The sequence below is a fragment of the Rhyacophila brunnea genome, unplaced genomic scaffold, assembly GCF_057557595.1.
Source record: "Rhyacophila brunnea isolate RB1 unplaced genomic scaffold, BYU_Rbru_1.0 scaffold_12, whole genome shotgun sequence".
NCBI classification, from domain to species: Eukaryota; Metazoa; Arthropoda; class Insecta; order Trichoptera; family Rhyacophilidae; genus Rhyacophila; species Rhyacophila brunnea.
Window position 1 is genome coordinate 28,824,537 of NW_028232774.1, and position 15,323 is coordinate 28,839,859.

The following is a 15,323-nucleotide window of genomic DNA, read 5'->3' on the forward strand; positions in this document are numbered from 1 at the left end:
CAAGGAGTCGACGATCAAGTTTGCAGCCATTATTCTATCGAACGAGGCTTTAATCACCGAAGAGAGTTTCTAGCGGTGAATTTTTAATCAGACTTCATCGATCGGGAGCCGTTTTGGGGTCGCTCAGTTTAACGCAGGTATAATGTGCGTGCCTCGGGCAAGGGGTTAACTTTTGTATTGAGAATATTTGATAAGGATTACTATCGAGTATGCATGAATTTTTAAAAAAGGAAACTACACTATGTACTATATTTAGAATTTTGTAAATTTGCGGCGAGAGAGAAGATTTAAAAATTAAACGTCAATAATTTATAAATTCGACATTAGAATTTGATGACGAATAGGGCTTATGATAAATTAATCACGCGGTAATGGTTATAGTTTGCGATTGCAATACCGGTATTCAAAAACCGGGATCCCAGTATTTATTTATCTATACCAAAATACCGGTTTTAAAAATACAAATTCAATATTTAAAAAAAAAAACAGAAACCAAATGTATGTAGGTAGGTATTTGAATTAACAAAAAAAAGATAACACTAACTGAAGAATTATTGACGGAATATACTATTTATGGTTTGATTTCGTCATCCTTAGTGACTAGAAAGAAATACGTGTTCATTTTTTAGATTCAAATTGATTGTAGATAATTAATTCACTTACATGGTTTTCATCAGTCAGTCGTGTATTTTAGAAGTTATCGAGCATAATTTTAGATTTGTCTTAAATCGCGGTTAAATACTTATACGATTTTTTATTATTCAAATTCAAATTTATTTTGACATACGGTAAACATTACAAATTATAAATTAAAGACGTTCACAACATGACATTTAAAAACAAAGTGAGTGGTCATCCCCATTCATAGTGACTACCTATTTCAAGATAAATTATCAAGTGTAAAATGTCTGCAGTCGGACATATCGTGTACGAAGATAAGATCAAGACCACTAATTATTGATGAACTACTAACCTTTTTGGGGGTATATTTTAGTTCAAATCATAAGTAAATTAATAGGTACCGGTTAAATGAATACTGGTATAAATACTAGTTCTCCCAATATAATATAAGCAAAATATAGTTTGCGAATGTAAATCCAAAATAATAATATGCATACAACTGTTATCATGCAAGGACAAAAATGATAGTGATGAAAATTCTCATATCAAAGCCACACTGTAATGATCACTGACTTTTATCATTATTGTATAATGCTTATTTTATATTATTACATTTGATTAATAAAACGGTAAACACAAAACCATTTCAATACCCTAATCTAGTTCTAAGATCTATCAATTTAAAATCATCTCAGCCATTCCCGTACATAATTGAATTTATGATTAATCCTAAAAAGAATATTTGATTTTCAAGTATTTTGGAATTATTAAGAAAATATCTTTCTACAACTTGAAACGTTAAAATGGGTTGTTTCCATATAGAATTAGAGGATCGGTTAATTTCACAACTTTTTAACAAAGTTTTTTTATAGCGTCCATTCCTTACAGACTCACTATTGAAAAATATTTAATTTACCAGTTTTACTAGCAAAGATGATACACGGAATAAATAAATAAAATTGCAAAAAAAAACAATCGCTATAGACAAAAACATTTACAGCAGTTTACGTCATTATCAAGTTATTAAATGCAGGAAATAGAACAGCCCATGAATTTCTTCAAAACTAACCAATATTGCATTAGCATTGGATTGAAATGACAAACTTTAATGCAACATAAATGATGATAATAAATACAGACGTAAATATTAAATAATTACAAGATAAAAAAAACTTTTTATATACCACGTTTTTTAATTTTCTGTTGAATCATATAAACTTAAATACTTTTTTTGTACTTAATAGAAATACTGAATAAATATAGAATACTGAAATGTCATTTTGACATTTCATATTCAATTCCACATTAACGCACATATATATTAATAATTGAGTTGCTAGGACCATCCCCTTAGCAACCAATAATAGTATTTAACTTTTTACGGATTTCTTCCGAAATAACTTTTCACACAAAACAGAATTAAGTGAAAATTAATTCAATTCTACTTAAAGATGGCTAAAAGTATTAAAAGAATGCATTGGCATCGTGTTCTGATATATTATAAAAGTTTCAAATGTATAGCTAGTCGGGAAGTTAATTAAAAATTGATTGCAAGATTTGTACTGGATAAACAACCACCGGACAAACAAGAATACGAGCTAATAAAAACGTGGTGATACCGTAATCATTAACTCGCTTTTAAGTATATCTCATATTTTTCCATACTCAGAAAGTAACGTATTTCCCATTAATTTTCTATTCCCCTGTAAAATATTTATTCAATAATTATATAAGAGCAATTAAGTCGATTTTTTAAAAATCAAAAACATGGACATTAGCGACGTCGATTATAGTAAGGAAAGTCAAAATCTCGATGTTATTAGAATATTATGAACCTCCAGATTTGGAAGTTGAAACAGTTTAATATCAGGTAGTTAGTTACTAGTACAACGATTCCGAGCACAAAGTTATTCAAATCGAATCGACTAAACCAAAAACTTTACCTAAAATCGCAAGGATCATTGGCCAGTCCATAGACAAAGTAAGTACGAACTAAGCAAACTTTGAAACTTCAATGAGCATGTTATCAGTGGTCATTGTTGACTGTAGTATATTTCGCTAATGGTTAGCGGTGAGTACCTGTTAAGTTTATTTAGTTTGAAATTCGGTAAGTATCTAGGTACTACACTTGAGTAAAATAAATAGCTTAAGTATTGATTGCTCGGTATGCTTATCTACTATACTATTGTCTGTTTACATGACATAATAAGATGCATAGCTAGCTGAAAATTTTCCTAATAATGTATTACTATTATTCAGTGGCGAAGAGTGGAGGTAGGCTGTGAAGATTCGATATAAATTTTCTTCTTTCGACCATGTCCGATCCTAATAGGATCATATGGGCCTCCACAGAGTAGATGTTTGTATTGATAGATTTTGTTTTTTACGAGAAATGGATGTCAGCCACTTGCTGAACCTATTAGGTCCATACCCTGACACACACAAATTGAAAAACAATATGTGTACTTGCCAGACCTAGGATTCGAACCTGGGACCCACGGCGTTATAGTCAAACGCTTAAGCCGCGCGGCCCCCGTGAGTGTAAATAGCTCACAATAAACTTTGTCAGTCATGCGTATTTGTTTTTCATTGAACTAAGACTACAACTGGCAGATCATGTTGGTTAGTTTTTAAAATTCAATTTAAAGCCAACGAAAACCAAGCGATAATAGATAATAGTCAAAAGATATTCGTCTATCTATAAAATATCTATAATTATGCCATTAAATCATACGTAGTTTTAGATATCTTATAGATATAAGAATATTGTTTATCTATAATTTGTATTTTTAATTCAACGGACACAAATAAGTATGACTGAAAAAGTGTGCACTTTTTTTATCGGATCGACCATAGCATACCTAAACTATTATGGTTTGGTTTAGACAAGGTTTAATTGATTTCGTCGGATCTTAAAAGTTTACCTCCATCCTTTGTCACTGGTACCTAAATACTATTTAAATATTATTTACGATTTTAAGATGATCATTTGTAATCTAAAGAATGATGAATTCGCCTGGTAAATAAATCGCAAATCACAAATGTGAAGCAACTTGAAATACATATTATTTATTCTTATTATTAGGAATCGTAACTTAGTTTCAATATTTAGCTCGCTCTTAATAGAAAAACGTTTTTCTTTGAAGTAGTTATAGTATTATAGCATAGGATTAAACTAATAAAACGCAAACGTTATCAATTACAATTTTATGATAACCCATTCAAACGTTCCAAGGTTAATTTATTTAAAAACAAACCTTATTAACCAATTGAATTTGAATACTTCAAGTATGTTTAAAGGCTTCTAAAACGAATAATCCAAAGAAAATAGAGAAAGATAACGCAGGTGTGGAAGAAAAAGAACTTCACAGAAATTACTGTGTATTTTTTTTCAATACAATATTCAAAATTCAAAACATTCCTCTAAATTATTTGTTAAAATATTCTCTAATGCCAATAACGTAGCCAACACGACAAAACAATTTAGTATGTATACCCGGTATACACATTATGATATCCTAATTCCAACTAAAAAGTGCTGACTGTTGGGGCTCTATTTCAATAATGGTGACCTCTAGGTGACTAAACCCTCTGGCGGGTATGCCCATAATATAATAAATTATTATTCCCAAACATCTTTTACTCACCAATTTAGTAGAGTGGTTTCCAGGGATGGCTTCGTCGTTTAGAAACCACTTATAGGACACCTCGCTCGGGTTCGCTTCGACCTTACATTCTGAAAATTAAAGAAATACACAGATTATAATATTTTGCATACAATATTAACATATTATAAGGCCCATTATATTCAAGCTGTATAACAATTTTCAATCGTAGTGCTAAGTAATTATTGCTCATACTTAGAATGCAATATGGTACAGTATTTACAGAATATGATGATTGAAATAAATGCAAGGCTCGAAATGGACTGGAGAGCACCGGAGCGCCGTTCCTGTTCGTGAAATCTGTAAAATTATCGCTCCTTCTCGTGGAAAAAATAATTTGACCATCTGAGCTAGATAGGCCTTATAATAGAAAATTTAACACACTTATTTTTATGAAATACACATAAAATTTGTCACTAACTAAATATCGTCAGAAAACTGTCGAGCGCTCCGGTTCGTACACTTTTCCATTTCGAACGCTGAATAAATGGTAATGATTTTGACTAAATATGACTAGGTCTTCCATTTATTACGAATATGTTACCATATTGCATTCGAATATAATCGATAACCAGTACTACCATCGTAATTAGTAATTCAGTGCCACGGCCTGTATATATATTTGGCCTTGATACTGTCTTCTTAAAAAATAACCTAAACTCTAAATTGAGTGATTAAGAGAGAGAAAGTATTAAAGTCTTAGACATAAAAATGCTCGTATTTTTCTATACATTCTCCATAACTAAGTGACAGTATAACTTTAACTAAATTATATACAATTTAATTTAGATAATTTAATACTTTGGACGCGGAAGACGCACCCGGCGCGTAATGACCAGGCGGCCGATCGATGTAATTAACGTGCATTTTAAAGGTGCTAATTAAAAAAATATTATCTACTCAGCAGCGAATGAGTTAATAATGATGAGACCGGTTTCATCCGTTTTGAAAAATTGGGTTTGCAACCCCTAGTGTTGTCATCAATAATTACTCTAAAAGTATGATGATCATTAACATTTTCTCATAGTTATTTTTGTAAATTAGTTCCATGAACAGTATAAAAAGTGAAAAAAAAAATCACCTGTTATTAATATAAACGAATATTTGTGGTTGCCTGATACGTACTACGTAATTTTTAGTTTTATATAACTGTGTCGGTAGTTGGTCACAATTAACATATAATGTAGTTAAAATAAAAAAAAACACAACGTAGTATTTATTTCACATATTTTAATAATAATCATTACCGGTTTTGCCTGCTTCAATGAGAGATCATCATGAAGTCAGTTAATGATTATTAAAATATCTAGAATTTATAAGTAAGTACAACATACTATTAAAGGCATAACGCGTAAAGATCGCGAAATAAACCATTGGATAAGGAAGCAGAGTACGGGATCTGATTGAGATCGCTAAGCAGATGAATTGACAATGGGCTGGACAAATGACGCCATACAGTGGTACCCAAATGGGAACTTAACGCCCACATGGACATCCCAAAACTCGTTGGATAGACGAACTCATAAAGTTCGGTGGATGTATGTGGCGGCAAAAAACTAGGGGAAACCTTCAGCCAGCAGTGGATCGACCCCGGCTTATGATGATGATTTTGACATTGTATTATAATAAATATTAATATATTTTTAAATACATTTAATTATTAATCTTTAATACTGGAATAACACGAAATATTAAACTAGTGTATTTTTTGCTCTAAATTGGAAGTTTTAGTTTATGTATTGGAAATATTATTAATCTTATGCCATAGTATATATTGACAACGCAGTCAATATGACATACAAATTCTATTACGTATACTTATACAAAATATAACTATAATACTACAGTATAACAGATAGATACTATATATAGCTTTCGAGTGATGGTCCTGATTAATGTAGAGCAGGCGGTAGATACGTTGTTCAGGATAGTACAGTCTACGTGTATCTGATAGATATGCAAAGCTCTGGTGCCCCAAATGAAAGATCTTTGGACAAAGCCGCATGGGAGTTTCGTATGCTACGTGAAAATACCGTCCATGATAAATACATGGGAATGCCTTCACCTACTAGTTGATCGATCTCGACAGACACATATATTGCATCATGGTTAACGGCCTTATATAAATCGTAACTGCATAATATACATGACAGGTGATGATGGGATAACTTAAAACCGTAAATGGTGACAATATAACAATAAAAATATACTATATCCTAGATAGTAGAATTAAGATATTTCAAAAGCCTGCAAATATTTTTGAAATACACCCTTTTCAAGCGTGTAAAAACTAATATAAAAATATAAAATGGAAAGATTTGCAACTGTCGCATATAGCGGTGAATTTACCAGATATACTCGTAGATTATACGGGAGCTTTATAGCGTTAAAAAAGCACAACTGAACCCTTCAAACAATAATACTGTATTTCCTCAAAAGTCTGACTTCTCCCTTATCCTTGCTCAAATAATATTTCGTAAGTATAATATTTATACGAAAGCTTATGTATTATTTCTTTACACAGCCCATATCAATAAATAGAACAGTGCGGCTCGCTTTTCTTTGTTTTTTAGGAAACATCGGCGGAAAATGGATTCATTTTTTTTTGTCTAGAATCCAGGTTAGGACTGTTCGTATAAAAAGAAAAGCAATATTCAAATAAAACATTACAATAATATCAAACGATTTTACTTCTATAGATTTTTCTCAGAGAAAAATATAAAAAGAATTTATGTTACACTTTTTGTTAATATTTAAAAATTCACCTACCTCCACATATCCTCTACGAACTTAGGATAGTGTCTTATAAATAATAATAAATTACACTCGCAAGAAATGAAAATGTAATAAATATTAAATTCTACAGGTTTTTAAAAGGTTTTGTCGATAGCTATTTCAGTTGTAACTTAATATCAAGACTACTCAGATAGTCCGTTTGCCTTTGCTTAAATACTATATGTATAGATAGAGACAAAATACATTTTCTTATTCGTTCCAACATTTTTATGACTGTGTAACATCAATACTTTGAAACCCTAAGTGAGTTTTTAATGGATATCAAAATTTATCGAAAGTACAATGTTCGAGCGCTTTGGTTATTAATTTCTTGACATTATTAATTAATTAAAATAATATTAGTATAATTGTGTTAATCATGTGCATAAATTATATTTAATAGTGACGACGAATGCATTACCAAAGTTTCATTAATTATGTGATTACTTTTGGATAATTCGCGATTAATTCCTGTAAATTTAAAAAAACCTGTAGAATTTAATATTAATTATATTTTCATTTCTTTTAAAATGGAATTCTACCAAGTAAATGCTAACTCAATTAATAAATTACACTCGCTTTATTTTTAATAGTTATTTTAGTTGTAAAATCGTTATCAAAGCGATGTGAAAAAGGGGCTATCTTTACCTCAATTTATTATTATTTAGTTGTTATTCTTCACAGAGAGACAAAATTTTATTCCTTATTTACTATAGTAATTATTTCAAACACAATATCGTATTCTGTAAAATACAATATTATGTAATATTAGAATAGGTTTATAATATTCTTTGACAGAATTCATGCTATAAAATTTAGTAGGAGGCAAAGCCTGAGGACATGCCTTCCAAGGAATAAATAATAAATTAAAAATACTGTGTAATTTTACTAAGTAAATATAGATTTTTAATGGTTTATTATTTGTTGATTCTTTGCTTACAAGAGTCGATGTAGATATTTTCAAATGATTATAAAAACATGGGATTATAATAAATTCTAAAGAAAATTGTCATAAATATTAATTATTTACTAATATACAAATAGTACATGAATTTAATAATATAAAGTGAATTACTAAGAGCTTTAATGTTATAATTTATATGGAAACCTTTTAAAATTAAACATATTAATGGCATACAGAATAATTATTTACTTTGATTTGAATAACATTTTATTTTGAGTATCTTAAACATATTTAGGATACCTATAATATTATACAAAAATAAGAAAAATATCATCAAAATGTCAAAAACATTGACAGTTGCTGTCATGTAGATAGATTTTATAATAAATGTTATCTGACCACTAATCCGAGTTGCAATGGGTAAAGGTTTGAATTCGTATATAAGTCGTTTTTATTAAAACTTTGCTAAGTCTTATTTAATAATACGAAAAAGAATTTTGTACTTCAATATTCTAAAAATAGAGGCTTCGGCAACATCGAAGATCGCGTTCTTTTGTCTGCTGTTGGATATTTATATCAATCAACCGACAAAATGATATCTCAATAATATCTTTTTCGTCTTTTATTTCAGAGTAATGATGATAAATTATTATTCAATAGTAAATTCATATAGAAAGCAGTATATAATATATATTTATACGTTTCAACTTTCTACTGGTCATATTATATTCAATAATATCTATCATGCCAGTCCCAAAAAAATATTGATTGTAATAATAGTAGATCCAAACCTCGACCATCTTTAGTTTGAAGTTAGCTAATTTATATAGAAACAATCACTTTTCAGTTATATTATTCATTCAAACCATATTTCAATGACACATAATTTATTTCAATAATGGCCTTATGAAATTGCATGATATTGCCTTTCAAAAACAAACTGTATTATTATTAATATTTTTCGTGGGAATGAAATTTTATTTAAAAACTTGCAGTTCTATGCAGTGGACAAAGTGTTCTGACATAATTTTTATTTACATGTGCCACTGTTAATTTATAATAATATTAGACATTAAACGTTATCGATAAGAAAAGTAATATGTACATTTTCATGCATTAAGGGTTAATGACAAGCTTACACCTGAATGAATTAACGTGTCTTCCTATAAATATAATTTAATTGATTAAATGAGTAATAGGATAGACTTAATCATAATAAATATATTATAATTGAGAGGTTTACAAACAAAAAATGGCAGTTTCCATTTCTGACAAGTCATTAAAAATAAAACTTTAAGTATTTCTTTATTATAGGTATAATTTATGAAAATATATGTTTTCACAATGTAAAATCTTATAAAATATAATGTATTTCCACCAAGTAAGACTGATCGTTGTAAAAGAATAAGAAAACTTTTTGCAAGATTTTCTACACAAGAAAAATATTAGGCCTCAGGAGGCCTTCATCACGAATACGTTTGAATTTTACTGATGATGATAAATGTGAAATACAATCGTTCCTATGAAACAAAGACATATAAAATCAATACTGTCTCCCCGTATACATTTATAATGTGTTACAATGATTTATGCCCACTTTCCGATTGGCTCGGTATGAAAATGTACCTTGGAAATGTAGGCAGTACCTTGGGGTTGAAAGCTGAAAGCTGTATTTACAAGAGGAGGCTTCGGTGGAACACGGGGGCGATATAGGGTCACGTGTGAGGGTGTTTTCGTGCAGATAAGGGGATCTTCAGGCGTTTGGAAGGTAACAGGTCGGTATTTTAACATATTCTGTCCATAGCGATTTTTTTCAAAGTGCCCGGTCAAGTAAAGTAAGTTTTAGTGAGGTTTTTATTACAGTTTTGAAATACATGGAGGTAAAAAGAATATTTCAGCTAGAGTAAATGATAAGACAATAAAAGAAGCTAAATGCTTCATAGATATTTTAAAAAAGAATAATACAAAACTCAGAATATACTACATCTATATAATTCTATCTTCCCCTATCTCTATTACGTTCAAGTGTATGTTTTGTCTTCATATCGTTGTTATAATACTTCAGGCTCAATTCTATGTCAATATGATGATGCATTAGTCTGATGAAGTCTTTCTAGAGTCCCCTGACTTTGCCGAACACACTCTCGTTGAAATCGTTCATTTGTCAAGCGATACTTAGTTGATGGTTCTTCCTCATACATAATGTTTATATTGTTTGATTGAATGTGTATTTTACTTAAAGTTACAGTAGGTAACAGCAGCCTATCCCTATGTTCAAATCTCTTCACTTGACTACTAGATATTGTGAGAGTATCGTTTGTTTTCTTTCACGACCCGATTAAAACAGTACCTATCTATAATTTTTAAAATTTAGAATTTATGTTTTCACGTAAATCATGTTTAAGCCCTACATCAAAACTCATCTCATCTTTAACGTGTCACAAACACACACTTCCCAAATGGAGCTCCGCATATTGGTTGAATGCGATTTTTTTAGTTTGAAAAAAGCATCTACTGTTGCAATCGACAAGTTGCATGCATCTCGGGCTGCGAGTCGAAGCTGTCAAAATGCATACGCGCATCTACGAATTGGTCGTTCATACACCGGCATCACGTTTCGAGAGGTTCCGCGCGACTGTTGCTAGGTGCCTATGTGCGCGATATTCATATGCAATATCGGATCGACGTTCCTAGAAGGTTTGATTTATAGCTATGCGGCAGACGAGGCGAGAACATTAGAGGTGATCGTTCCTCTGTATCGCTTTCTATTATACAGTTTAATACATTTTCTCTCATGAATCAAAACTATATAAGGTATTAATTATTAATACTCGCAAGTTCACCGGCAGAAAATACGATATAAAGGTATAAACAAAACTAATAATTAATTGATTTAACATACTATATAGATACCTACCTACTTTCAATATTTTCATTAACTATTTGTGAGCTGCTTTATTACTTAAATTACGAGTGTACATTTTTTGATTGAATTAAAAAACACTAAGATTGCCTAGTTTTAATAAAATATATACAAGATTGATCCATATTTCTATAAACCTAGTAAGCAAAAAACTTATCGTCGAAAACTACTTTCTCAGCGATAATAAATGATAAACCATCAAAGAAATATCAATGAAATAAGGACAGTACTGTTTACTCGAAATAACAAATGATTTTGCTTATGAAAAAACGTAACCAGAAAGCTTGAATATTCCAGTATAATAGTTCAATTAGTGACAATAACGTAGTTTTATTAGTATATTTTGAATTATCATTGTTATCGATATGGTAGGAAACTGTATTACCATTTTATTACGATAAACGTACGCTTGCTATACTTTTATAAATAAAAGCAACATTTAATTTTACTATAAATGTATTTTTTCCCACGGCGCATAGATTTTTCCGGAATAATTTATAATAATAGAAAAATAACAATCCCCTTCCGCAATACGGCTTCAATATTCCGGGAAAGCCTCCATCGCGCCATGGGTCGAAAGCCTTAAAATATTGGAATATGGTGGCGATCCCCTAATACACTTTATATTTTATGGCTGGGCCGAAAAATGACAGGCGACTAGCCAGCTTGAGTGGGGATCGATACAAAACTGTTTTTATCATGTACACATATTTTATTTTTATTATTGTACTGGCCTATATTGGCAGAGGTGTAGCCAAATACGAAATTTACCATATTTAAAAAAAACATTTTATTTTTGTATCAGTTTTCTTCTTGTTATGAGCGCATTCGCTGTAAATTGTACGTATTATATTTCAGTATTTCACCATAGAACAGTTCACCGTGAGTTAAGATAAAACAAATAAAGCATTGTTCATACGACATTGCAGATAGTTATAATATAATGTTCCAATGTTAAGATTCTTATAAAAACATTAATTTGATAATGATTGATATCAAATATTTGATAATAACGTTGTAATTTTACCAGAATTTTATTTAATATATTATACAATATGATTATATTTCTAATTTACTTATCTACTTATTTTTTTCTGTCTTTCTCTTGTATTCTGGTGAGTTTTATTAAGTATTTTGTAAGTGATTTATTTATACATTAATTGTATCTCAATACTGGACGGCTATCTATTTTTGATACACCATCTCAATGTGTATACCTACACATTTTACATAAGTACCAAGACTTTTACTGTGGTTATATTATTATTAACTGAAATTTTATGTAAAACATCCCAGAAACGATAGTTTTTTTTTCAGATAAGGCATCTATTTGAACTAACTTCTACAGTGGTGAATAGTAGAGTGATAGCCTATGGAAATTTGACATAAATATTACAAGTAATACTTATTTATTTTCATTGAACAGAATACAAATTGCAGATGATTTTTATATTTTATAGATGGAAGAGTATTTTTTATCTTTTATGGTTTGGTTTAGGAAAATCAAATTATTGAAATAATCTTAATTAGCTTATTCAAATTTTAAAAACCATCTGCAATTGTATTCTTAATTTAATAAAAAACACATAAGTATGACTGACAAAGTTTAGTGTGCACTATTTATGTCAAATTTTCATAGCCTACATCCACCCTTCACCACTGTACAATATGCAAGTCATTACGGAATAAGTGTTTTACTGAAAGTCCTTGGGAAACTATTTAACAAACTAACACTACATTTATTTATTTAACGGAGTAAATATCGCACTCGCGGAATAATAGTGACATAAGTCCAAATATGTCATTTTTTAGTAAAGTATGCAGAGATGTTCCACGATATCATTTATATCCGCACAAATAGCGGCATAATTCTTAAAAATTTAATGGTGGCCTTAAAAGCATTTTTTTCATTATCATATTATAACATTTTACTTGAATTCAAGCAGAAATGGTAGCACAATGATCATTGTGCCATTGTTATTGCGGAAAACATTTAAAATGAGATGATTCAAGTGTACCAACTTCACGCTATTATAAAGTAAATTAAAAAAAACAACACATCAAAATAAAATATTCAAACTGCTGTCCTGCAAAAAAAGGATTGTCGAGTTGTGCCACTATTATTCCGCGGGTGCGATATATATTTTAAGAATAAAGCTTAATTTGTAGAGCTTTTAGGATACTTATAAAAAGCATACATTTAGAATGTGTTAAAAAGTATGACTTACCTAGTTCTAAATGGATTCCTTCTCGAACTCGTCCCCCAGTCTTGATATCCAAGGGAACTCTCAAGGAAACCACAGGTGCATGTCGAACCTAGAAGTATAAAAGAATAATACATAAATAATTATATTTTAAAAAAATAATACTATATACCGGATGTACATGATGGAATTTGAATTATGAGTCTAATTATTGATTTGAATGCGTCCCTATAAAAAAGATCTATATAATACATTGGTGTCAAAAGTGATTATATTGGCTTACATAAAATATTATTTTTAAGATAAGAAAAAATGCTTATCTTTCAAAATATACCTAAAGAACATTGAAATTGTTGCAATTATTTCCCTTCATTTCTTTCATTTCATCTCTACCGAAAAGTTTTGTTTTTTTTATATAAACCGTGTCTATAGAGACGCTTTCATTTGTAAAGAACTAAATTCGTACCAAAAATGTCATCTGTAAACTATGAAAGTTTAATCAATAGTGATTCAGTAATTTATAAGTAGAATTACACTCTAATTTTATTATAAGTGGGTATATTTTAGTATTATAATCATTAATTACTAATGCTTGAAAGAAAATATATTACCCTTTATAAAGATTAAATGTTTTATATTAATAAACGTGTGCATTTATGTTTAGGAATCTAAGAAAGTGTTTTTCATATCTCCTGAAAATTTTTGCTTTTGCATATATACCGTTTTTATAGGGACGCCTTTATTTGTCATTTTTTAAATAAATATCAATTATAATATTATCATGAAGTAACTAATAAAATTCTTATTTCAAATTGCTCTCTTGCAAAGACCTCAAAACGGGTATTATTACAGCCTTATCATAAACTTTTTCACTAGGTAACTTTAATTGTGATATAAATAAATAAGTAATTAGTGAAACATGCGACGTTATTATAATAATGGCGTAATTATTATCTAATAATATGAAAATTCTCCGTAAAGTAAAAAAAAAAGTTACCGTTTCACATTATTATTACCATTAATTCCCGAGAAACAAAAAAAAGACATTACATCCAATTGCTTATTAATGGCGTCTTCATTTTTGACGTGGCATTATTAATTTCTTTTATGTCACAGAAAACATGTTACACTATTTATCATTCATACAACTTACTGCTCATAGACAATGATATAAAATAAATTATGTATAAGTCCACGGTGGCTAGTGGCATAATTTTCGCTTTTGAAACCGTGCGTTCGAATCCCGGATTTGGGAAATTTACGATACGGTTATAGTCTACACTTCATCATAAGGGGATAAAATTTGAGGTTAGAAAACTGAATTTATCGGAGAATAGGTCATTAACAATAATTGGTCCAAGCTATTGGATTGATTTGATTTGAATCAAATACTTACTGCAAAATATAACGTCTCATTTTTGCTAGAAACACGGCATCAGAAACATGCACTCTACGAAATACTACACATACGGGCTGTATTATTGAAATTAATGAAAAATTGAAAGGAATTCTATTTAAAAAAGTAAATAGATTATTGAAAAGCTTTGTTTTCAGCCAATGACATATTAAATGGACAACTCACTTCATACCCGGCGCGCACGAGACATTGTGCATGAAAGTCATTCACAGATGTATAGGTAGATGTCACGTGACCATATGACGTATCCGTATCCGTTTCCATTATGCGATACAAGCTTCGAGAATTTATAGTAATATAACCTTTATTGTAATGGCGTATTAGTGTCATGACTCATTGCGTTAGAAACAGATTCTCGGTAACTTACGACTTCTCGGAGATTAGACGCAAGTGAGCCCAGCGAATCACAGGCGACTGACTGTCCAATGGTTCCTGTCATTCAATTGCATTGAATAATCATTCATCAATATCTTAAAATGGCATTTTATAAATAATAAATAATACTAACACATGAAAAGTGATATCCCATCTTTCTTGGAGTGTTTGGTAGATTTTTTTACAATTTTTAACTAGGCACATTGGCATTTTGTAACACAATAATAACGGTGGAGTCAAAACCTGACAGTCAGAAATTTTGTATGGGCAGACCCAGCGGTGTCGCCAGATCGCTTGCAAGCAGAATGTTCATTTGAGCGTAGGATACCGATATTAAAATATGTATTTCGCCATCCGGCAGACCCGACACAAAGTGAGTGTCATTTTATTTTCTAGATGCTTCGTCCATATTAATGTCATTGTTTTCAGCGTATATAAA

General features: G+C 30.1%; 1 protein-coding gene across 2 annotated transcripts in view; it reads right to left on the reverse strand.

Annotated features, from left to right (window-relative positions):
- LOC147078033 (irregular chiasm C-roughest protein-like) overlaps positions 1 to 15,323 on the reverse strand; it is a 622,953-nt gene that overhangs the window by 61,483 nt on the left and 546,147 nt on the right. For both annotated transcript variants that reach the window (XM_085940191.1, XM_085940190.1), the window contains exons 9-10: positions 13,117 to 13,204; positions 4,269 to 4,357 (exon numbers count right to left, since the gene is read on the reverse strand). In XM_085940191.1, coding sequence (XP_085796317.1) covers positions 4,269 to 4,357; positions 13,117 to 13,204 — 177 coding nt within the window. The remainder of the gene's footprint in view (positions 1 to 4,268; positions 4,358 to 13,116; positions 13,205 to 15,323) is intronic.